The sequence below is a fragment of the Leopardus geoffroyi genome, chromosome E3 (genome assembly GCF_018350155.1).
Source record: "Leopardus geoffroyi isolate Oge1 chromosome E3, O.geoffroyi_Oge1_pat1.0, whole genome shotgun sequence".
In the NCBI taxonomy this organism is placed as follows: domain Eukaryota; kingdom Metazoa; phylum Chordata; class Mammalia; order Carnivora; family Felidae; genus Leopardus; species Leopardus geoffroyi.
In genome coordinates, this window is record NC_059340.1 from 15,528,222 (window position 1) to 15,551,549 (window position 23,328).

General features: G+C 45.9%; 1 protein-coding gene and 1 long non-coding RNA gene across 2 annotated transcripts; one reads left to right on the forward strand and one right to left on the reverse strand.

Moving 5' to 3' along the window:
* Nucleotides 1-1,458: 1,458 nt before the first annotated feature.
* Nucleotides 1,459-14,162, reverse strand: KCTD7 (potassium channel tetramerization domain containing 7). The gene is made up of 5 exons (XM_045459819.1): nucleotides 13,787-14,162; nucleotides 10,529-10,698; nucleotides 7,455-7,633; nucleotides 6,620-6,992; nucleotides 1,459-2,887 (listed from the first exon to the last, which is right to left on the reverse strand). The coding sequence occupies exons 1-5, from the start codon at nucleotides 13,928-13,930 to the stop codon at nucleotides 2,884-2,886; spliced, it is 870 nt and encodes a 289-aa protein (XP_045315775.1). The 5' UTR covers nucleotides 13,931-14,162; the 3' UTR covers nucleotides 1,459-2,883.
* A 3,517-nt stretch (nucleotides 14,163-17,679) lies between these two features.
* LOC123588703 lies at nucleotides 17,680-22,811 on the forward strand. The gene is made up of 3 exons (XR_006707983.1): nucleotides 17,680-18,561; nucleotides 21,250-21,401; nucleotides 22,062-22,811. It is a non-coding gene; the product is annotated as an uncharacterized LOC123588703 (long non-coding RNA).
* Nucleotides 22,812-23,328: the final 517 nt, after the last annotated feature.

Below are 23,328 nucleotides of genomic sequence, written 5' to 3' on the forward strand. Positions count from 1 at the left end.
CCTCCTCATTTCGGCCAATAGGGATGTATGTGGTCAGCTCACCAGGGAAGTCCGTATCTTTGTTAGGAAGTTCTTGGTGAACATAGTTTCCAGGAAGAGTATTTTGCTTATCCCTTCCAAGGGTAGAGGAGGGTGAAACTAACTTATCTGTTCAGTGGGGTCCTGCAAGTACACTCTGCTGCCACTGTGGAAATAGATACAGAGCTTCAAGACAAGGGCTGAAAAAAGGCTCTTTCAATCCTACCAAGCCAGGTGAAAAAGCTGAACTGGAAAGTCAGGGACCTCAGTGCAAAGAGCACCTAACTGACTGAGAAGTTGGGGGGCAGTGCTGGACAAAGCATCACTGCCAGGGCTGGCTACCAAATGCTGGATGAGGCAGGGCCAGAAGTAGGCAACCAGCTTTAAAATGCCAAAGACAGGACAGTCGTGAGCTGGGGGAGGGGTGGTGATGGTGGAGGGGGTGGAGAGACGGAGATGACATTGTAAGAGTAGGGACAGTAGGCACCCATGACACGTACACACGAAGATGGGTCCCTGGGGCAGAGTAAGCGGAGGCAGAGCTGAAGATAAGGATGTAATGTTGAAAAACACACTAAAAAAGGCATTTATAGGGATTTAAACCTACTCATGATAACATTCTAGGGACTTAAACCTACTCAGGATACCATCCAATCCCTTTACAAAAATAACAAAAGTATAAAGATTTCAACTAAATTCTTAACTTACAAATTTCTTTTAACGGAGGTCAAGCTCCAAGTTTTGTGGTGCTTTTGGGGTTCTATTTCTTAATTTTATTAATAAAGGAGAGAGGTATGTATACATCTATTCCAAAGATCTACTGGAGCTAGGCCATCTGCCAAGGTCACATAATATAGGAAAAAAAAAAAAAAGGGTCTATAATACATTAAGAGAATCTTCTAAAAGTCATGGTTTATGGAAGGGTGATTCAGTTTGCTACTGAGATCACAGAAGGGTGAGAAAGGTGCATCACAATCTGATTATAGGCCCCTTTTATGAAGTATTTCTGGATGGTTCAAGATGGTTCAACTCAGCCTTCCTACAGTTGTGTTGGATTTTTTTCCTGGTGCACAACAGTTCTGTTTCCACTTGGTTCCAGGCGGTTAGAGGTGGTAGAATCCCAGGATCTTCAGATTATGTCAATGCTCAGGAAGAACAAGTGTGTGACGGAAGAAGTCCTTAGCAATCGGGAATGGGGCTGCCTCGTTTCTAAGGCTCAACTGACTGTTACTGTGTGTATATGCTGGGAAGGGAGCTTTGTGGAGGGGAAGGTAAAAGCTTGGACATCAGATCTATGACTTTTGTAATAACACTATCAGTTTTTCCTTATATTTAGACTTTAGAAGAAGATATTCATCTAAGGGAGAAATGAGATGCCTAATGTTCACAGCTAGTAAGATCATTGTAGAAATGACTGGAGAAGGGAAAAAAGGCACATAATTACTCTTGCTCAGAACAAGATGCTCATTGGCATCCTATTCATATAGGCACTTTATTTTAAAGTTATGTTAGAAATAAAGTTTAAAATTATGTTTAAAAAATAGAGAACGGTATAAAGTACATGAAAGGAAAAACAAAATGGTAAGGAGTCAAAGGACAGGAAGTTAAAGGTAAGTGAACACAAGCTTGAGCAACATGCTAGAAGTTAAGCAAATCAAAATGAAAGGTAACCAAAGCTAGCTAAGAGATCATCTTCAAAATGATGACAAAGGAACAAATAGGCAGGATTGAGACCCAGATCTAAGGGTCGGAAGTCCCAAGCCAGGCACACAGCATCCCCCGAGCCACACTAAAGAGCCTCACATTCAATTATTCTCTTGATGCCAGCGGTCCCTGAAGGAGGGCCGCGGCCTCAGGCACACTCCCCACATGATCAGGCTGCATCTGTGTGGTTGGGCCAGGAGGCTGCAAGAGTCTGATTAACTCAAGCTGTCCCGGATCATCCTGCCATACCCAGGATCCAGCCAGAGAGCCACTACTGACCTCCACTCATTGCCCATGAGCAGGGTCCTTCTCCATCTAGCAAACGTGTGCCCCTTACTAAGAAGGGCGGCACACTGGGGACCCCAGCTAGCTCCTTAATACTCAGGGACTACTTAAGACCTACGCATCCAAGGAAGTTTTCTAATATGACTTCTAGAGTATTTGCTTTTAAAATCTGCACAGACTGAAGCAGGGTGAAGCCCTGAGTCTCAGAGGTGGGACACTGAGCTCTGCTGTCAGTGTCCCACTGACAAGAAGGGAGGGCTCTGTTGAACACCTGTGAGGATTTCCGAAAAGGGCCCTGGGTTTGAATCCTGACTTGGCCATTTACTAGCTATCTGCCCTTGAGGCAATTATGTCTCCATGAGCTTCAGTTTCCAACTTATTAAGTATTATTAGTGTATCATTACTATGTGATTGTGCGCACAGTAATTAGGTCAGGGAATACATTTGGCACAGGTAATACAGCAGTGCTTTTGTTTAAAAGTCAGAATAATCAGAGATTTAAGGAAGCAGTTGGAGGGTGGCATAGCTACCCAGCATGTCAGAACTCACCTTTCCATGAAAGTGATTCCATTAAGTGACTCCATGGGGCATCCTGATGAGGACACTCATTAGCCAGGAAGGTGTCAAACTCTGCTTTCAGAGGAAGGGCAACTTATACCCATTTTCCTCAAGTAAGGGTCTTAACCACTAAGGCTTACATAAGCTTAGAGCCATTTATCTCGCCCTTGAAAGAAGTGGTGACATGATAGGAGGGATTTCTTTCAGAACCACCTGACATGGCTGTTAGCCACAGAGTGACCGTGCAACTGTGGTATCTTCTTCCCCTGAAGACCTCTCAACACAAGAGGGCAAAGCCTACGCTGGGTGGGCACACTCCTACCTGGAACAGAGACAAGGCTACAGTTACTGCAGAAGGGCCTTCATGGTGCCCGTCTCCCTCTAACTTCAAGTCAGGGCAGAAGTTCAGGGGCTGGTCTCAGGAAAGAGCCTCTTTTATTTAGCTGAGTATTTAAAAATATAACACATTTTAAGCAGAAATCGAGACATAGTCTGTGATTTGCTCGCACAGTGGGGGGCAGAGGAGGGATGAGAGTAAGTCTCTAAAAAAGAAAGGCACAGCACCCAGGTTCTAATTCTTTACTTTAATGCCACGTGAGGGTACTGAGGCTCCATGCACCAAAGCGCTCACAGACAGGGAGTGAACGAACATAGGAAATGTTATACCATGTACACGAACCCAACACCGTACAGAAGGAAGACAAGGGACCCAGGTGACCTCCCATACTCCAGAGGCAACCTGTTCCTATACCCAGTCTTTGTTCCCTCCTCCTCAACCCCTGCCCACCCACCCTTCTCCCAATTAACATATGTATACATGTATGATTCTTCCAGAATTCCAAAAAGTGCCTCTCCCACCCCAGTCTCTCACACTCTGGCTTCTGATGAATAGAGCCTCCCTCTTTTAAGGATCACAAGGCAGCCACTACCTTCATGAAAGAGTCGCAGCAAAATGGTGCCCACGAAAGCTTAATCACTTAGAATCAAATATGGACAGAAGGTATGCAGAAGGATATTTGAAATTCTAACTGGGATCAGTGTGAGTAGTTTTTGTTTTTTTGTTGTTGTTGTCATTTGTCTTAACCTCTTCAAAATCCAGCTGAGGCCAAGAATGCACACTGAGGCTCACCCCACTTTGTGGTTTGGAAATGTCATTCTTCCTAGTCTTCCAACAAGCAACCCAGAACAGGAAGATAAGGTCACCTGACCAGCCTGAGGCACAAGGTTCAGACAGCTCCCAGAATATCCTCAGCCCCAGGAAGAAAGAATAGAAACTTTCAGAGCACAGTTGACTCCTTGCCACGTGATAAGCACTGGAGAGCCTTGTGAATTAACCGAAGGTAGAATAAGGGTGGTGACGAGTCCTGTATTTCTTCTATTTAGAGTGCTACCCAAAGAATTCCCCCTTCTGGGATGGTGTGATGTGTTTCATTGTGGTTTTGCTTCAATCTTTTTTGTGCCATTAGTTAACTTTTTCATTTTTATTGAATTTTGTTATGGCTGCTATTGCACCACACGATCCTGTATCCTAAAACTTTCACCTTCCCAACCAGTGAGCATGACACCTGAGAGAAAAGGTGCCCACAAACACAATGGAAGCTCCAAAGGCAGGCACTTTGGTTTGACCCATCAACACGATGCACAAGAATGCTATGAAAATATACTCCCTTTTGATTGGGAAGAAGTGTTCATCCTTTGGGGCCCTCCTTCCTAACCCAACCGTTCTTATGCTCTAGAGTTGACCAGTTAGAGTTGAGAAAGGATACAACTGGGAGAAGTCTCTTCCTCAGATATGACCTTTATTTGGAGGCCATTACCACCACCACCACATCCAAAAGCACTTTTCAGCCTGGCCTTGGCTTCTCATCAGAGAATGGCCAAATTGGGCCACTGAATTCTTTTACTTCGTTTGGAAAGAGCTCTAAGCTGGCTGCCAGTATCCCTGCGCTGCCTGGTCTACTGGCCCAGCGCCTTGTCTCCCCCGCAATGGCACAGAACACACCACTGTGAGAACAACACAGGGGTAGAGCGGATCCAAAGGGGTGTCTCTAGCAAGAGGCACAAGGACAGTGTCCTTGTGCAGCATCTCTGCAGCTCCAAGCTTGTCTTCAGGGATTGTTTTTGAGCAAACCAATCACTCCGTCCTACGTGTATGGACTCTAAATAACCAAGTACTGTGATACTCTGTGACAAGGGTGGGAGAGAGACAGGGCCAAGGCCAGATTCCTGAAAGCACTAGGATTAATTGTCTGCTTTCTACTCATACTGCCTTTCTCCTGAATAGCTTGCCTCAGTGTCTGTCTAAAAATGAATCTGTATTAGGCAGTAACACCAACTGGAGCAACTTAAATGAAAGACTTCTGTTAGAACAAGACAAGAGGCATGCTGCTGGACTAAGTTTCAAGCAGGGAAATCAACTCCAGAAAAGTGATGATTCATCTGTGGATGAGAACAATAGAAGGGATGCATACCTTGGAACCTGAACAACTAACTGACTGTATACTTTCCTCTTAGATCTCATTCTATACCTCTGTTCCACCATATAAGAACACAACATAAGAGTGCAAAACCATGCCCTGGAAACCCTGTTGCCACAGAGGGCCAGGAGGTCACTGCCCTATGAAGGAGTTCTGCCAAGGTCCTAAGGCTTGGCCTTCTCTTCCTTAGAAGGATACAGACATCTTTAGCTACCCCTTCCCTACATCACCAACCATTGGTCTCACAGGACTGAGACCAATGAGGCTGTCCTCACTAGTTTTTTATATACAAAAAATCTCTCTACAAAACACCCAGGAACAATCAAGCACAATCACGATCACATGGAGAAGTCTCTAATGCAGTACAGAAATGTTACGTTCCGATTACTGGTGCTGCATGGCTCTTCCTTTAGGGGATGTGTGTCCACATCCAACTGACCACCCTAGTCTGCACATGGAGCAAGAAGGAAATGCAGTGGGAACAGAGCCTTGTGAATCTTTTTCTGTCTCTGAAATGGGGACAGTAAAACACGATGGAAGTGCTGCTATCTTCCTACAGCTCCCGGGATAGCTGTGCCTCCCACCCAACCCTTTCTTTGCCTCCTCAGAACAGACACTCTCCTAGGAGAACATTAGCAGGATAAAGCAATAGGGTTAAAAACACAGGGGGTTTCTATCTAAGGAGGTTCACCACAAATTGGATGCTAACACATGAAATGGCAGCCAAAGAGATATTCTGAGCCTCTAGAAAGGATGTTACATCTCAAAGACAACAGAAGATCTATGCAACTTGTCTGCTCGATTCAGGGAAATCTTCAAAAGGAACCTCTGAAATCTGCATTACAGCCCTGAGAAGATAACCCTTCAAGCAAGGAAGATTGGTGGAAGGTAGGAGAAGCCAAGGCCCTAAGGCAGGGCTGTAAACATTGTGCTTTTCTAAGGCCAACCTGGTACATGGCTTTGGCAACTATGGTTACATCTCCAAAAAGTGGTGAAGAATATGTTCCAGGAGGAAGAGTCTTTCCACATCCTAAAACAAAGCATGGAACTATCCCTGGGGGAAGAGGGAGAGAAGATGCTTCTTCTTCAGCCAGGGGCTGTGGGGTGGCTACCTAGGTAGACCCCCCATCATATTCTGTGTTCATACCTATACACTAGGCACAAGGAAGGGATACGTGGACAGGGTTGAGGAAGTGATTATGCCTACAACAGTTTGGTAACGTGGCTCTAAAAAGGGCAGAAACTCTCTTGCAAGAACAAGAGTGACAAAACCTCTCTGGACTTTCTGGTCAAGCCCTAGCTACCCAGACCCCTAAGCCTCAGGCAGAGACTGCTGTGCCTTGAGGAGAGGTCAGGTGAATCCAGGCACCAGGTCCCTGTGGGCCACAAGCCCTGAGCCTGACCCCAAGGTACAGCTGGGAGACCTCCGTCCCCTTGGAGCTGTGCCTCAGGACTTGGTCCTCACCTCAGCAGGTCTGGGGCAGTCAGTATCCCTTCCAGGGATCTTACTCCCGGCGCCACTAAGAGGAATGGACACCCTCCCTGATAGGACTCTGTTCCCTACCCGGGCTACTCACCACCATGTGATCTTGAACTCATAGATGGGGCGCTTGCAGTAGTAGTGGTTGATGAGGTGCTTGTCACACACCCCGATGCACTGATGGTCCACAGTGAGGCCCTGGGCTGAGAGGTCCGTGACCAGGCAGTGCAGTAGGTCATAAACATCAGCCACAGCCTCCCAGGGCCCAAAAGATACATCCACTTCGCAGTGGTGCTCAAAGAGCTGCCCATCACTCTCACTCCGCTCGAAGCGCAGGGAGTTGAGAAGCGGACACTCATAGGGGGTGATGGGCATCTCCTCCTTGAAGACACAGACCTTGAGCTTGGCAAAACGGGCCTTCCGCTGTACTGCACGCAGCCGGGCAATCTCCACAATCCGCTCCAAGTGGTCTAGGGGGGTGAACACAGCACCCATCACTGGGACAGGGGTCAGGAGGTCAGGGGGCAGTGGGCAAGGCAGCGTCAGGGCACAAAGAGAGAGCCCCGGTGAAGGCATGATCCAACAGGGAAGAGGCAGATCCTGGGGAAGGGACTCTGGGCCTGTGAAAGGCACAAACTTAAACAGGGATCATGGATCTCCAAGGCAAAAGAAACCAAAAGGATAGAATGAGGATCATCCTTTCGAAATGTGATCTGATGATGTCACAGGAAAAGTGGGCCCTATTGAACCTGAATCTTCCCAGTTTGACTGGGAGGGGAGAGCAGAAGGGGAAGCAGAAATCTCTCTGATCCTGAGTAATACGGATACATCTTAGACCCACCTCTTTGGTGATGACCTATGCACACACAGATGCCTTGCAACCCAACCCTCCTTTCCCACACCTCAACCACCCTGGGCAGTTGACACCTCACCTTTGTAATAAGGCATGAGTCCCAGAAATGCCTGGCGCACTTTCTCCCCCTTCAGAGGCTGCATGTTCTCTAGCTGCTCCAGGAGGGGCCCGATGGCATAGTACTGAGCCTCTTTGTACACAGCCCGTACACGCTCCCGGGGTGGCAGGTCCCCTGAGCGCAGGAAATTCAGCACATCTCTGAGCAGGAAGGAAAGAGGGTTGGTGAGAAGGAGCTAATGGATCTGGGCAGTGTCACATAGTGGTTAGAGCACAGAGTCTGGAACCAGACTACTAGCTGTGTGACCTTGGAGAGGTGAACTTAACCTCTCTGTGCCTCGATTTTCCCATCTGTAAAATGAGGGAAAATTTAAAAACTACCTTGTAATGGTATAAAGGGATTAAATGATTAAAAAGTGCTTAGAAAATACCTGGCACAAGGTAAGTCCTCAATAAGCATTAATAGCTGTTATTATTAGTATCATCATTATTACATTTATAATTATCATTAGGTATATTTATTTTATTAGGTATTGTTATTTTTGGGTATATATAGGAATAATGGAAACATACATATTCTAGGCTCCTTAAGACATATATATTTAAATTGAGGTCTAATTAATATGCAACAAATGTACAAATCTTTTTTTTTCAAATGTACAAACCTTAGTTGTATAGTTTTATTATAACCACCACCTAGACCAAGATACAGAACATTTCAATCTCCTCAAAGTTTCCCTCTGTGTCTTCTCATTCAATCCCAGAATTCTATCAACAAAGATTAGTTTTGCCTCATCTTAAAACTCATGTAAGTGGCTGGATCTACTATAATTGATTTAACCCATTCTCCTGCTGATGGACAGTTGAGTTGTTTCCAGGTTAGGGCTCTTATGAGTAAAGCTGTGAAGAACATTCCTGTATAAGACTTTCTGTGGACACATGCACCAACTTCTCTTGGCTAAATATTAGGAGAATTGTTCAGTCATAAGGTGAAGCGCATGCTTAACAAAACGGTTGTAGCATTTTATGTTTCCACTAGCAATGTAGTAGCCTTCCCCATTTTCTATATTTCTTTGCCATTCATCTTATTTTGTAGCTGTATGGACAGCAAATGCTACCCTGAACACCTGGACAAATTGGTTTCTCGAATGAATAAAATCACATACTGCATTTTCTTAAAATAAAAAAATTCAGTTCTTTTAATTCCATCTTCAGATTCTTTGGTGCTAAGAGTAATCATAATCAGATCCATCGCCAGTTAAGTGTGGCAAGGTCTTTACTTCTGTAAAGATATGTGAGTAAACCCCAAGATCAAGATGTTGCCTCAATAGTTTGTCTATGACCATGATGTAACGGCAGTTACCACTCACTAAGTATTAGTCTGGGTCAGCTACTATTCGTGTGTTACCCCATTTAATCCCTTCAATGACATTTAAGTGCCATCTTAGGTCCACTTTTAAATGAAGAAAAAGAGGGGCTCAGAGAGGTTAAAGAATACCCTTACTCAAGGAGCTACAGCTAGCAGAGGCCCAGATGCAGTCATGGTTGACTCCAAGTCCATACCCACAGTGGTCCAGACTCTAGTCCAAAGTGTTATTCACTGATCACAGTGGGAAACTGCCCCAGGTGGTGACCCAAGCAGCCTCCCTGGTGGGTGCTAGGGACACATGAGCTGCCCCAGCAGAGAAATGTACCTGATCAAATGCCCTGAGCCCCTATTTTATTTTCTCTGAGTCTTTAAGCAACTTCATCTGCTGATGATGAATCACAGACCATTGGAGTCTAGCAGCCTGAGGATAAATGCCACAATATCCTGCTTTCTGCCACACCCTGGCCCAGCTCTGACCCTCTCCAGCTATGGCCACCTGGGCATGGGCACATCAGCTTAGAGCCAAAGCCTGTTCCTCCTCCCCACAACCCCTTCCCAAATTAGTCCTCTAGGATCTTAAACAAACCTTGGTCTGCTCTGAAAAACATGACCCCAGGGCAAGGCCCAGCTAAGAGTGCTGTGGGAGTTGCCAGCTGGGGCCAGCACTTTCCTCCCCCAAACAGCCTGCAAACAAAAATCTTTTTATAGCTCTGCAGAGCGATGTGACACTTTGTTTTCTCAGCATTGGAGGCAGCTGACAGCCCAATGGGGAAACCCAGATGCTTCAAAGCAAATTGCATGACCAGAGGCTCCTTCCTGAGGATAAAAATGACCTTTCTCCCAGTGCAGGCGATCCTACTTGGGAGGCCAGCACAGATACATAGTGGTTGGAGACTTTCTGACTCCTTAGCCAATGTGTTGAAGGTCAAGAATCATGTTAGTTCTGTAGTCATCTCCAAAGTTAGACTGAAGGGGCAAAGAGCTTCAGCCACATGCTCTGGAAGGACACGGTGAGGGGTCACACCAAGGCTCTTTACGTAATCGGCATGGCAGGCCTGTGAGGCAGCTGTAATTATTTCTCATTTCACAAGCAAGGAAACTAAAACATCAAGTCTTTAAATTGTTTATGTGTTAAGGTATCAGAAGTCCTTCCTTAGGAAGGGCTATTTTCTTTTTTGAGATTGTGTCTTTCTGTGTTTTAGCGTTAAAATGACAGTCACAATTGAAGGTGTTTGTTTTTTTCTAAAGGCTTTTCTTGGCAAAATTAAAAGATGGCAATCATATGTTGGTCCTTCCTTCACCTTTTTTGTTCATTTGTTTTAAACCATCAAAGAAAGTCTGAGAACCACGGTCATACACCATGTCCCTCCCTAATGGCAATGTGGAGCCCCAGAATCTGAACCTGAGGATATTCTCCAAGAAGTTGTTTTGGGGCTCCCCTGCCTATAGGTGGCATCACACCTATTCCATACAGATGACAACTTCCTGGTCTCCAATTTCATCACATCCAGCCAGTGTGTGGCACCTGGGCTCTCTCTGGCTGTCCTTGTCTCCTCTGGGAAAGATACTATGGCTTTTGATCCAATTCAATAAGCACATTTATTAAATTCCATCGGTACATTTGCTATTTTCTTTTCTGGGTATTAATGGAAGATACCAAAGCCCCATATTGAAGCCCAGGTCCTACTTACTAGAACTTAAGGTTGATCATAGAGGAAGAAACATACCCAAAGTGGGTGCCATCCCGGTCAATGAAGTACCGGCCCTCGGAGTCTGTGGGAATGTAATGTCGCCCGCTGAACATGGCCGCCAGCATGGTGTCTTCATAGCGCCGCAGGGTAGACAGGCGTGTGGTGAAGTGAGCCCCTCCAATGTTAAGGGGAACAACCTCAGGAAACTGGAAAGGAACCACCGGCACTTTCAGCCAGGCATTGGGGAATGAGAACAGAGGCTGCTCTGATTGTGGTCTTCTGGGGTCTTATTAGTGCTACACCATTCAGTCACCCAACGCTAAAATCCAGGAGTCTTTCTGAATGTTCTTCTCTCTCCTCTCTTTCCCCACACTCATCAGTTGCCAAGTCCTACCCACTCCCCCCACCACCCACAGCCATTAAATCAGGCCTTCCCACCCCAATTCTGCTATCGCTGTTCTGGAGTTCAAAGCCGTCATTGTCCTCCTTTCCACTTCCTGAATTTGTCACTTTTATGCCCTTGCTCATGCTGTCTCCTCTGTCCAGAATGTTCTTTCCACTCTCCCTTTGTCCATCTAGCAAATGCACTTGCCCCGTGTGTGGTGTATGTTGTTCACTGCACAAGGACACCGATCTGAGAGTGATCTGCTAGCCCAGCTATGTGTCCTTTCTCTAATACACACCAAGGCACCATATAGGTTAGCAGCATCCGCGCATTCTAAAAGTTTCTCTTCAGGGCGCCTGGGTGGCTCAGTGGGTTAGGTAGCTTGATTTCAGCTCAGGTCATGATCCCAGGGTTGTGAGATGGAGTCCTACGCTGGGCTCCATGCTGAGTGTGAAGCCTGCTTAAGATTCTCTCTCCCTCTGCCCGTCCCCAAGTTGTGTGCACATGCGCACACTCTCTCTTTCTTAAAAAATAAAGTAAAAGCTTCTCTTTAAGTTTCCCAATTCTGTAAGCATTTCTGCTCTATTGTTCCTCACATGCACCCAAGACAGAGTTAACTGAACATTCCCTCCATCGTGCCTTCACCATGGACCACACACCCTCCTCGCCGAGCACGGTACACCAGCAGTTATCTTCCTCTGTCAGCTCTCCCTTCTAGACCTCAAGCTTCCTGAGGGCAGGGACGGCATCTTGTTCACTAATCATGAGGCCACCCGCAGCAGGGCTCATAGGTGTTTGTGGAACAATTCCAGGCATCCACTCCTCATTCTTTGTACCTCACTGCTTCTTTCTTAATCTGTAGAGTGAGATCAGTCCCCCGTCCAGCTAAGGTTCCGGAGGCAAGGGCAGGGGGAAGAACAGGGAATGATGGTATAGATTTGCCAGGAGAAGTTCTAGGGTCTCCCTAAAATACTCAGGACCTTTTTTGGGGGAGGTGGAGGGTGGGAATATCTTTCACTGCTTGTGGTTTTAAAGAAATGAAGCCAGTTCTCTCTAATTTTCCCACAACCTCCAGATTGACTAAAATTTTGTACGAGTGCATACTTTTCAATATTACATCTCTAAGGCTCCAGTGTATGTTTATCTAGATAGTCCTTTCCCCCAGCTTTCCAGTTTTTTTTCCTACATTTTTTTAGGTGTAGTTGACGCACAACGTTACATTAGTTTTGGGTGTATGACACCGTGATTTGTTAAGTCTTTACACGGTATGCTTACAAGTGCAGCTACCACCTGCCACCATTTATTACCGTTATGATTTCACTGACTGTATTCCTTATGTTGTACTTTTTATCCCCGTGACTTATTTATTCCATAACTAGAAGCAAATACCTCCCACTCCCCTTCACCCATTTTGCCCATCCCTCCACCCTTCCTGCCCTCTGGCAACCACCAGCTTGTGCTCCGTATTTATGGGTCTATTTATGCTTTGTTGTTTTTTTGTTTGTTTTTTAGATTTCACATATAAGTAAAATAATATCAACTTTTTAAAACTTCTTTGTGAACTAAAGTAGGATAAAAGTACATTAAATCAAAGTTACCCAGAGCCTAGTGCAGTGCCTGGCACGCAGCAAAGACCCAAGTGTGCATTAAATGAATGAGTGAATGAATGAATGAAATAGAAAGGTTATGTACAGTTCTTCTGTGCGTATGCACTGTTACTCTTCTGCAACCAAAGGATAACAAATGCCTTCTACTTAGTCTATAGCTCCAATAAAACTATTCTAGGTGCATAGCAAGGACTCAAATATTTTGAGATAAGAATGCTTTACATTTCTGGAGCTCTTTACACCTTTTCCAAGGATATCTCATACCAATCCAAGTGTCTGCTCCACAGTAGAGCTGAAAAGACTGAGGCACAGAGGCAAAAGCAACCAAAAACTGTTCTGGATCTCACATGGAACAATGTATCTGGGGGGGAGCTGGCCTACAGTCTCTGGGTGTTGCCTCTTTGTCTCAAACCCCATTGTTTCCCCAATGACAGTGCATGAAAAGTAAGCACCACAGTGTTTCTAACGGCTCCACCCCGCAACCCGCCCCCCCCCCCCCCAACTGCAAAGAGTACTTCTAGAGTTGTGCTCATTGTTGTGTTTCATGATGTCCAGGGCACAGGCTTCTAATCCCCAGGGGAGGAGCCACCCCCGGCCCAGCCCTGCCCCTCTGGAGCTGTCCATTCTCCTAGGATTCCTCCACACCCCACAGGCCCCCACATTCAGCACTACCTTAGCTCCTACCTTCTGTCTCTCTCTTCAGCTCCCAGCAGTGCCCCACCTTCCCTTCTCTTTCCCCTTCTCTTGAGTGACATTTCAGCTCTAAATGTGATACTGTTATCACATCAAGACCAGTGGGAAGGAAAGCCATGGAGGTGTCAGGTGAGTGTGGACACATCTATTAATTAGCCTGTTTCTTATCTGCACAGAGTCCCTGACCCCACTTTCTGGGCAGCTGGAGGTTGGGTCTGGGCAACCACGAAGGCCTCCTCCCTGATTTTCTAGAAAACACTCTCATCTCTTGGGGCTCCAAGGTTCCCTTCCCACAGACTACCCTCCCTCCTCTAGTTGTTAAGGACGGGACTTAGGGGTGGGAGTAAACCAACCCTGCAGTGAGTGAACACTGAAAGAGGGGGGCGTGGGGTGGGGAGATCAGGTGCCCCCCGGGGACAGGAAGACACACCTGTGCCTTTTACAGGAGGATGAGTGGGCTGGGCAGCTCGGCTCTTCTGGCGCCGCCCTCAGCCCGACCCCCCCCCCCCCCCCGACCCCAGCCTCGGCGCTGCTCACACCCCAAGGTCAGTTCTGCCGGGCACCTGCTTCTCCCTCTGCGCCCCTTCCCACGCCCCACCCCCCGGGTACCTCCTGGGGCAGCAGGGGCAGCGCGTGCCCCGCCTGCGTGGCCGTCGGGGTGGCCGGCTCCAGAAAGTCGTCTTCGGCGTCGGAGCTGGACATGGCACCGTCCGGGCGACGGCTGTCTGGCTCCCGCCCCGTGACTACCACCATCCCTCTGGCTCTGGACAGTGGGCGCGGCTTCGGGCGGGCGGGAGGCGGCGGCCCCGGGCACTAGCGCCGAGCAGCGCCCGACATGACGCGACGCGGCCGACGGGCGGGCCCGGGGGCGGGGTGGGGGGGTGGAGAGCGCAGCGCGCGAGAGCGGGAGGGCGGCCACTCCCTCAACGCCAACGGGCTCACGGACCACCGCGCGGACCGCAGGGCCACCGGCCTGACCCGGCCGCCTCCCGCTATTGGCCGAGGCTCCTCTTGCTCCGCCCCTGATTGGCAGGAGGCTTGTCCAGTCCAAGAGCCGGCAACGCGTTGAGTCTGCGCCCGAGTGGCCAATGGGAGCCGGACCTGCTTGCCTGCCCTGCTCTGATTGGTCCTCAGGCCAGCGGGCGCGCCCCTTCCATTCGCTATCCGCCCGGCGCACAGGGCGGCGCGCGAGATCGCCACATCTACGCGGACCCTCCTCGTTGGCTCGGAGGGTGGCTCCCGCATTGGAGTCGACGCCTAGTAACTAGACAGGAGGCAGGGCTCTCTAACTAGCTGTTCTATCTTCAGGGCAGTGGGTTCTGTGTCTCCTTGGGCGTCGAAGGCCGGGGAAATCCGTAGGAGGGGAGGACCAGGTCACCTCAGTGGAGGTGGCGGGAGAACGTCTTGAGGATGCGGACGGTGTGGCGGGAGGACAGCTGAGGTCGCTGAGGTTGTGAGAGAGGAGGGGCAGCATTGCGATCGGGCGACCCTCCACAGGCCACAAGGGCAAAACCTGGGCTTCCAGTCCTTCCTGATGGACTCATGCAGGAGCCCGAAAAGAAGAAATAAGAGCACCTGAGTTCAGTTAAAAATGACAGTGACTCTCCATCCTCTACGTGCCAGTTCCTCCGCGGATGGACACAGGCCCCACCCAAAGAAGCTGACATACTGTCTGCAGCCTCAGGCTGTGTCCCCTGGGAGGCGCTGGGTCAGCTCAGGGACTGACTCTCCTAGGCATCACGCTCTGAGCTCTTTCAAACCATTTTTACACCCAGTTCCTCATCCGATCCTACTGTTGTGACAGAAAAGGCAATTGAGACCTAGAAGACTGGAACAGCTTCAGAGAGGTGGGCAGTGAGCTAGAGGCACACACAGCACTTCCTCTGTTGGACCAATCACACTCCCAGGTGGAGAAGTGTTCCAGGTCAGTGTTTTCTCCCACATGAGTTGCATCGAAATCACTGGAGGGGGACCTTGTTAAAATACAGAGTCCCAGTCCTGCCTCCAGAGAATCTGATTTGGTCTGTCTGGAGTGAAGCCCTTACATTCGCACTGCTGACAAACTCCCAAGTTATCCTGATGCTGCAGGTGCATGAACCACACTTGGAGTAGCACTGCCCTAAAGAGGGCCCCTTGAGGCTTTCTCTTATCTATCACTACTCTCTCCAGCCCTTCCCAAGGACATGTATAACAAAATTTCCTCTTTCTGTCCCATGACAATTAGGACGTTTCAGCTGTAACAGAAACTGCGACCAAACTTGGCTTAAATGAGGATTTTATTATCTTACCTAACAAGAAGTCTGAGCAGATCCTGGGTTGATTCACTCAACATGGAGTTACCTGGACCAGCTTCCTTCCATTTCTCCACCCTCCCAGGTGGCCTCTCCTCACCCTAGGAATCCATGTGAGAAAACCACAGAATTGAGTCAGGAAGACAGTTTTTCCAACTCCTTAAGGAAAGCCTGTATAAAGAGAATGAGAAGGGAGACCCAGAGGCTCGGGAGGTAGGGAAATCCATGTGTAACTAGTTTTACATTGCATTCTGAATGTGTTGGAGTTTTCATTTTCCATTTCTGCTGAGGATTTCCTTTAGTAATACAGTTTCCCAGTTATTTCTGTTTACACATTTGGTGGGGCCGGCGGGGGGGGGGGTTGGATCCAAGGTCAGCAGCCTGGAATGAGGACTTGCTGAATGAGTGGGAAGGGGTTGGAACAGGCTTTCTGGGAAAGCAGGGCACTTTGCTGGCAGCAGCTATCCCCACCCAACAGTGGAATGACTTCCAGGCCAGTTCACATGAAGGCTGCAGGGAAGGGTCAGTGAGCCTTTAAGAGAAGGATGGGATGAGTAGCACATACTCATGCAGAGGTGGGGGCTGTTGTCAGAATACAGGCAGGTATACTCTGGGATCACTTCTCCAAGAGTAAACCAAACAAACAGGCCTGAGATCAAGCCCTGAGATTAATAACTGGATTCTATTCTCCATGTCTCCCTAACAAAAAGAACTGAATGCTGGCAAATCTCCAGAGTACTGATTCAGCTACTGAATTTTCCCTCCTGATTCTAACTTACTGAATAATTTAACAACCAGAAAGGAAATGAAAACAGAAGCAAAAGCATCCATCTTCTTTTCCATATCACCTTTTCAGTTTTCATTTTGATTTAAATGTTTTAGACACGTAAACAATTATAGATAATACTTAGCTCCCTGCTCATGAAATGCAATATCACAAACACAGTTGTATCTGCATATACCTCCCTAATTTCATCCCCCCCTCTCCTATATATGGTATGTATCATTCCATGCATGTTTTCTCTTTAGTTAGGATATATGATACAGCAAAGTGCAAAACTATATATGTATGGTTTGAAGAATAATTATAAAGGAGCTACCCATAAAACCACTACTCAATCAAGAACTAGAATATTACCAGTCCCCACATACTCCAAGGGTCCTCCCTGATGAAGACAACCCCCATTCTCCCAGAGGTCACCAGCATCTTTACTTTTCTGACAATCATTTCCTTGTTTTCCAAGTTTACCCCTGTCTGCACCACTGAGCAATGCAGCTTAATTTTTGTTTTTAGACTAAATAAAGGCAGCGTTATCCATGCCACTGATGAATATCTAATTATTTCCTAGTGTTGTATCAATCAGTGCTGCTACAAATCTTATGTTAATGTCTCTTGCTGCTCTGAACATTTCATATCAAATCATGTCACTCCTCCATTTAAAGCTCTTTAAAGGTATTCTTGTTTCAGAGAGGAGTGAAGAAAAAAAGCGTGGTTCTGAGTGAAGGGAGGATGGGAAGAAAGAAAGAGAAAAGAGTGGGGGGGGGGGAAGTGGAAATACTCTGTGGAGGGGTTTTGCTAGTGCCCAGAAGTCTTCCACCTTCCAAGTTTTAACTCCAATAAATTGATCTTTGATCTCTAGATTCTTTCTCCCAAAACTGGTTTATTTGCTTTTCTACTTCCTTAAGACTGATGGTCGCTTGCCCTCTCACCCTTTTTTCTCAGGTAGCTAATAAAATAAAATCACTTGATTTTATTTTCTCCCCTATCCTACCATGACCCCATGTATCCATCTAAACATCTCCCTAGGGAATGTCTTCCTGTGTTCCCTTGCCAGCACCTGACCAAGGGACAAAACCCATTAGATTAACCCATCAGCCTTCTGTGCTCTATCTCTGGATAAGTGCCATCACCATATGAATTTAGATACCGCTATAAATGCATGATTAACTCATGCAGTGCCACTGGGCCATCTGTCCATGTGTTTCTTCTAGTCAGCTCTTTCCTTTTTTATTTTTAATGTTTATTTATTTTGAGAGAGAGCAAGAGAGAGCGAGTGCATGAACAGGGGAGGGGTAGAGAGAGAGTGAGAGAGAAAAACCCAAACAGGCTCCATGCTATCAGTGCAGAGCCTGACGTGGGGCTCGAACTCTCAACCACGAGATCATGGCCTGAGCCAAAATCGAGTTGGATGCTTAACTGACAGAGCTACCCAGGCACCCCTCTTTTTTTCCTTAGTTGAGATATAATTGACATATAACATTATATTAGTTTTGGGTGTACAACATAATGATTCAATGTTTGTATAAATTGCAAAAAAGATTACCACAATAAATCCAGTCAATATCCAAGTCAGCTTCCTTTTCTATTTCCAAACTTACTCTTTCCAAGGCCCCTCTGCACTCCAGGATATCTCCTCTCCTTCCAGCAAATGGAAACTTGGCTTTTATTGCATAGAGTAATGCAGCTATCAGGCATGAAGAACTTCCTCAACTTCCTACCATCTCACCCTCAAGTTAACCATCTCCTCTGGGTTTGAGGCTAAATCTCCCCAACGAGGCTCTAACTTGTACTTGCTCTATAAGTTAACCCTTCTCTCTCCTGAATTTTTGGTCTCTTCCTCTGTATGGTTTTCTTGGCTGCAGCCTATATTATGTGCCAGTTTCTCCCATCATAATAAATAAAAATTCTTCTTCAATCTTGCATCCTTCTCTAGGTAGCACACCTTCTTTCTCTGTCCCATGGTAGCGAGTATTCTCACAAGTGTCCATACTGTTTCCTCTATTTCCTTATCCCCATTGCAGAGTAGGTTTCACACCCATCACTGAAACTGCTCTCCCCAAGATCAGCATGGCTTTCTAACTGCCAAGCCCAACCATCTGTCCTTCTTGAACTCTCTAGATCATACCACAGTGGAGTCTCTTAAAACCCCCTCCTCCTTTGAATTCCATGAGCCTTTCCTGTCCTTTCCTTTACTTTCCATCTCTTTCCCGTCTCTTTTTCAGGGTTCATTCACCATCTTACCTCTTCAGAGCCGTTGGATCCCAGAATTAGCCCTTGGCTTGCTTCTTTCCTATTCTACATATACTCTCAAGGTATGGTTTCAACCATGGTTTCAACCACAGTCTATATGTTAAAGATTCCCAAATTTAAATTTCCAACACAGCTGTTTCTCCTGAACTTTATGCCCTTATTGTACATAAAACTGACTACTTGACATCTCTAACTGGATGTCCCTAAGGGTGCTTCGAATTTACCATGTTCAAAACCTAACTCAGCATTTTTCCACTGTTTCCATCCTTCCTTATTTCCCCCAATTCTCTCTACTCCTTGTTTAATGTTTATTTATTTTGAGGGAGAGAGATAGAGAGCGAGCAGAGGAGGGACAGAGAGAGGGGAGAGAGAGAGAGAGAGAGAGAGAGAATCCCAAGCAGGCTCCGCAGCTGTCAGTGCAGAGCCTGACATGGGGGTTGAATCCACGAACTGTGAGATCATGACCTGAACTGAAACCAAGAGTCAGACACTCAACCAACCAAGTCATCCAGGTGCCCCACAACTCCTTGTTTCTTATCCACTGGCACAAAGGGAGAAACATCATGACTGAGAGGATGAAGTTAGATGGTTGGCCTTCCCTTGCTCTCCTGGCCTTGAGGAGGAGGTTGTTTGCCAACAGCTTCCCACGGCACAAAAGCTTGGCTAATGGCCCACTTGCTCTCACCCCAGGTCAGCTCTCCCCAAGCCTCTGGTATACCCTGTTGATTAACCACTGCTATTTCTTAGCCTGGACTTCTCTTCCTATCATCCACTTTGGTAAATGTGACTGATGTTTAGATTGTCTTTCTCACCTCTTTTCTGATCCCTCTTAAGTGTGGCTCACTGAATGCTGGAAGCTTAAAATCTAAAAGCTACTTTCCCCAGAGTACCTTGTATCCTGGATTCCACGAGTGACTTAACTTTCACCAAGCAGATCAAAGCACTTGAGGTTTGGAGGAGGAAAAGTGAACACTGAGTCAGAAGCCATGATTCTTGCTCTTTTGGGAGGCAAGCTTGAATGTGGAAGCATTAAAACTTTTCCTTTTTGCTGTGGCTGTAGCAGACTTCCCAATATCTACCTTCCTGGAAGTCAAAAAGCAGGGTGGGGGCGTCCATTTTGGTGTCTTACTACTCCCTGTAATATCTACAAGGTCCAGTACAATGCATGGCACATAGTAGGGACTCAATAGATGAATGCTGAAAGGAATTTGTGCTGTGATCACATTCAAACTATTACCTCTCCATATATTTCTTCCTCTTGTCTTTTATTGGTATTAGTAGTATACAGGGGCATGAATTGCTGTTAATATCAAAGAGGTAGAGAATTCCAGAATGCCATCACTCTTGGCTAGTGGGAAGGAGCTCCCCTCATGTTGTGAGAAGGCCTAGGAGTCTTATCCAGAGTGAACATTAAGGGAATGCTCTTTGGTTTGGGGTGTATACTGGTAACCATGGACATCTTCACTGCAAGAGGACATGGGCCCTGAAATGCTCTCACCTCAAGCTCCTTGCATGTAGGCTTTTGGTGAATTTGTTTTATATTTTCAGTTATTAATTATAAAACAAAAATAACATATGAAACAGATACAAAAATAACATGAGAATTCCACGGTGTTTTATGAATGTGGTTTGAGGGCCCTTCATTGTCCTACCTACTACTGCATATTACTTTCTCACCCCTTATGTCTCTAAATGAGGCTGGTTCCAGTCACTTCTGAAGCATTATGGTCAAATCCCATGGGTGGGTGAGTATATTGGAGCCACATTCCCAATTCTCCCTCCCACCTCATGCCCAGTTTGTGTGGCATTTTCTTTCTTTCTTTTTCTTTTTTTTTCTTTTAATGCTCATTTATTTTGAGAAAGAGAGAGAGAGAGAAAGGGGGGAGGGGCAGAGAGAGAGAGAGGGAGACAGAGAATCCGCACTGTCAGGGCAGAGCCCGACTTAGGGCTTGATCTCATGAACCTTGAGATCATGACCTGAGCTGACATCAGAGTCCAGTGCGTAATCGACTGAGCCACCAGGTGCCCCTGTGTGGCATTTTCATCAGTCTATCATTTCAGGCTTAAGCACTTCCCAGCTTAAATATGTCACCTCAACATGATTCCACCAAATGGAACAAGAATTTAGCTCGAAATATAATCCCCTGCACCCTAAGAAAATGTACCGTTTCCTAATGTGCCCTTCTCTTTGGGGCTCTCCACCACCATTCCACAGTCTTTGTCCTCCTAGGCGTCCCCACCCACTCAGAGAGTTTGTTGGGGTTGAGGCTGGGAAGGGCCTGTTGTTTCTCGGAGGCAGGAAAAGGGTATTAGGGAAAAACAACTTGCCATTTGGGGACTTTCTAGCTCTGATGATTATTCTGACATTTGTTTGGAATTGCCAGCTGAGAGTCCTTTTGGTTAGCTAGAGACATTAAGGTGTAGTGAAATATTTAAATATCTGGAGGCAGGATAGGATTTAAATTATCTGTAAGAGCAGGGGTTTGCATACTTCTCTGTAAAGGGACAGGTAGGAACCATTTTCAGCTTAGCAGGCCATATAGTTTGTCTCTACGCTACCTGTAGCTGTAGAGAGCAAGCAGCCATAGGTAAGACATAAACGGTAGGTGTCGCCAGATTTGGCTCGCTGGGTGTAGTTTGCCAAACCCTGTATAAGAGAAATAAATCCATCCTAACTGCATTGTGATCTTTTCAAATGTGCTCCATATAAATGTCCTAATAGCTCATTTCTGCTTCATTTCTGATTCAAGTCTCAGTGATTCATTTGTGAAGAACAATCGATAGCCAAGTGTCAGAGTATCAAGATTACTAACTTTTCATCAGAAGAACTGGATAAATAATGAGACTCACTAGAAGAGAAACTGAAGGTCAATGTTAAGTGTAACCAGATGTGTAGCTTTGGGTAAGTCACCACTTACATCTCGCTACTCGAGATCCCAGTTTTTTTTTAACTGTAGGATTACGGGGTTCCATCTCTTGATTTCTTTTAAAAAACAGTGTTTTGGGGGGTCCCCTTGTGATGGCAGTGGCATGAGAGCAGAGTGGGAGGTGCGGCAGCTAGAGTCACCGCAGGACAGGCATTTAGAAAGTTTCTTCCCCTCCTTGAGTTTTAGTTGCAAGGAGTGCAGCCAAAACTGTAACCAAAAGGAGGCATTATGCTTCCAGAAAAATCTCAAGGAAAAGCACTGCAGGCAACAGTAGTAACTGTTGGATCAGGCTCTACAGGGAAGGGTGGAGAGATTCAACTAGTTAGCCCGAAAGTTGGAGATAAAGTTCTTCTCCCAGAATATGGAAGCACCAAACTAGTTCTGGACCACAAGGATGATTTCTTATTTAGAGATGGTGACCTTCTTGGAAAGTATGTAGACTAAAATAAATAAATCACTAGTGACATGGCATCACACGAAGCTGCCCATCCCACTGAGGTTCTGAAATCTTTCCTGTAAATGTTCTCCATGTCTCTTTTATAAGAAGCTAATAATATCCAAGAACGTAGTAATAAATAAAATAACTCACTATTGTTTCTTATTTTACAAAAATAATTCCTATTGATTGTGTTTAGAAAAGGGAGTTAAGAAGAAAGAAGAAAACAAGAATCCCCACTTCCACCACCAAGAGAGAACTGCGAACTGAGAACACTGAACATTTTGGCACACGTCCTTTCAGATGTCTATCGGCTTAGCTATTCTATTTAGTTTCCTATACGTCCTTTAGATGATAAAGATGGGATCATAATAAACAGCTTTGTGATATCAAGTTTTCACTTAATGTAACATGAACATTTTTCTGTGTTAAGTCTTTTTCTACAATACCATATATATTAGCTGAGTTCTATTTTGTGGATGTACCATAATTCATTTAGCCCATACCCCTTTTGCTAGATTGCTTCAACTTTTTTGTTTTCACAAAGTATATGGCAATGAGCAGTTTTGTAGAGAAAGCTTCGCACACATGCAAAGCACACATGCATGATACACATTTTCCTTATTTTTTTTTCAACTTGGAAACTTTTTTGAACGTTCAGCAGTCATTCCATGTTTGGCCAATAGAGGGCATTTTAGGCTTTCTCAGGGTAAGGCCTTAAAAGCCATTTCTACAATATGGAAGAACAAAAATAGTGGTTTTATTGTGAAATTGATTCAATTTTGGATCTTTGGAAATAACCAACCCCAAAGGAAGAATCAAAGTCATTTATTTTTATCTCTAACAAAACTACTTTGTCTCTCAGATACACACCCACCCAATATTCGAACAATGAACTGCTTTGTTAGGATTTAAACCTAAAATGAATAAAATTACCTCTTTTGCCCAATTCAGAATAATTAAGGAGGGAGTGCTCTGCTTTACACAAAGACCTAAAGTCCCTGCAGAAGACTGCAGTGGAGACTGACAAATAAGCAGGAAAGGGAACTCAATGCTGAAAATACTGACCTTGCCAGAGAAAAGCCCAGACAGCCCCAGGATCTATAGTTCCTTTCGAAATACAAATCTGGGGGTAACACTGAGTGGAGTCTTTCCTAGACCAATACTTACCTATCATATAGCCAGGTTTTGGTAGGCGATACTGTATATATTTTGTTAGAACCTGAAATAATTGTTTTATTTGCAGTTTTCTTGATTTTTACCAAGACCATAAATTCCCAAGGGCAGTAATCTGCCTATACTTCCTGGCACACTACCCAATTATACCTAGCAAATTACTAAGTACAAGGGAGGTCCTTAAAACAGTTGCAACTCAATGTTAATGGCAAGTTTCTATTCTAGTATAAAGATGATTATTGAGATGCAGAGTAGTGGTTGGGGTGTAGACTCTGGAGCCAGGTTGTCTA

Excerpts from the sequence above, each read along its gene's own strand:
- KCTD7 (XM_045459819.1), bottom strand. The coding sequence starts at position 13,930 with ATGGTGGTAGTCACGGGGCGGGAGCCAGACAGCCGTCGCCCGGACGGT. Across the intron at positions 7,634-10,528 it reads CGGGATGGCACCCACTTTGG|AGATGTGCTGAATTTCCTGC; the intron begins GTATGTTTCTTC and ends CTTCCTGCTCAG. Across the intron at positions 6,993-7,454 it reads ACTCATGCCTTATTACAAAG|ACCACTTGGAGCGGATTGTG; the intron begins GTGAGGTGTCAA and ends TCACCCCCCTAG.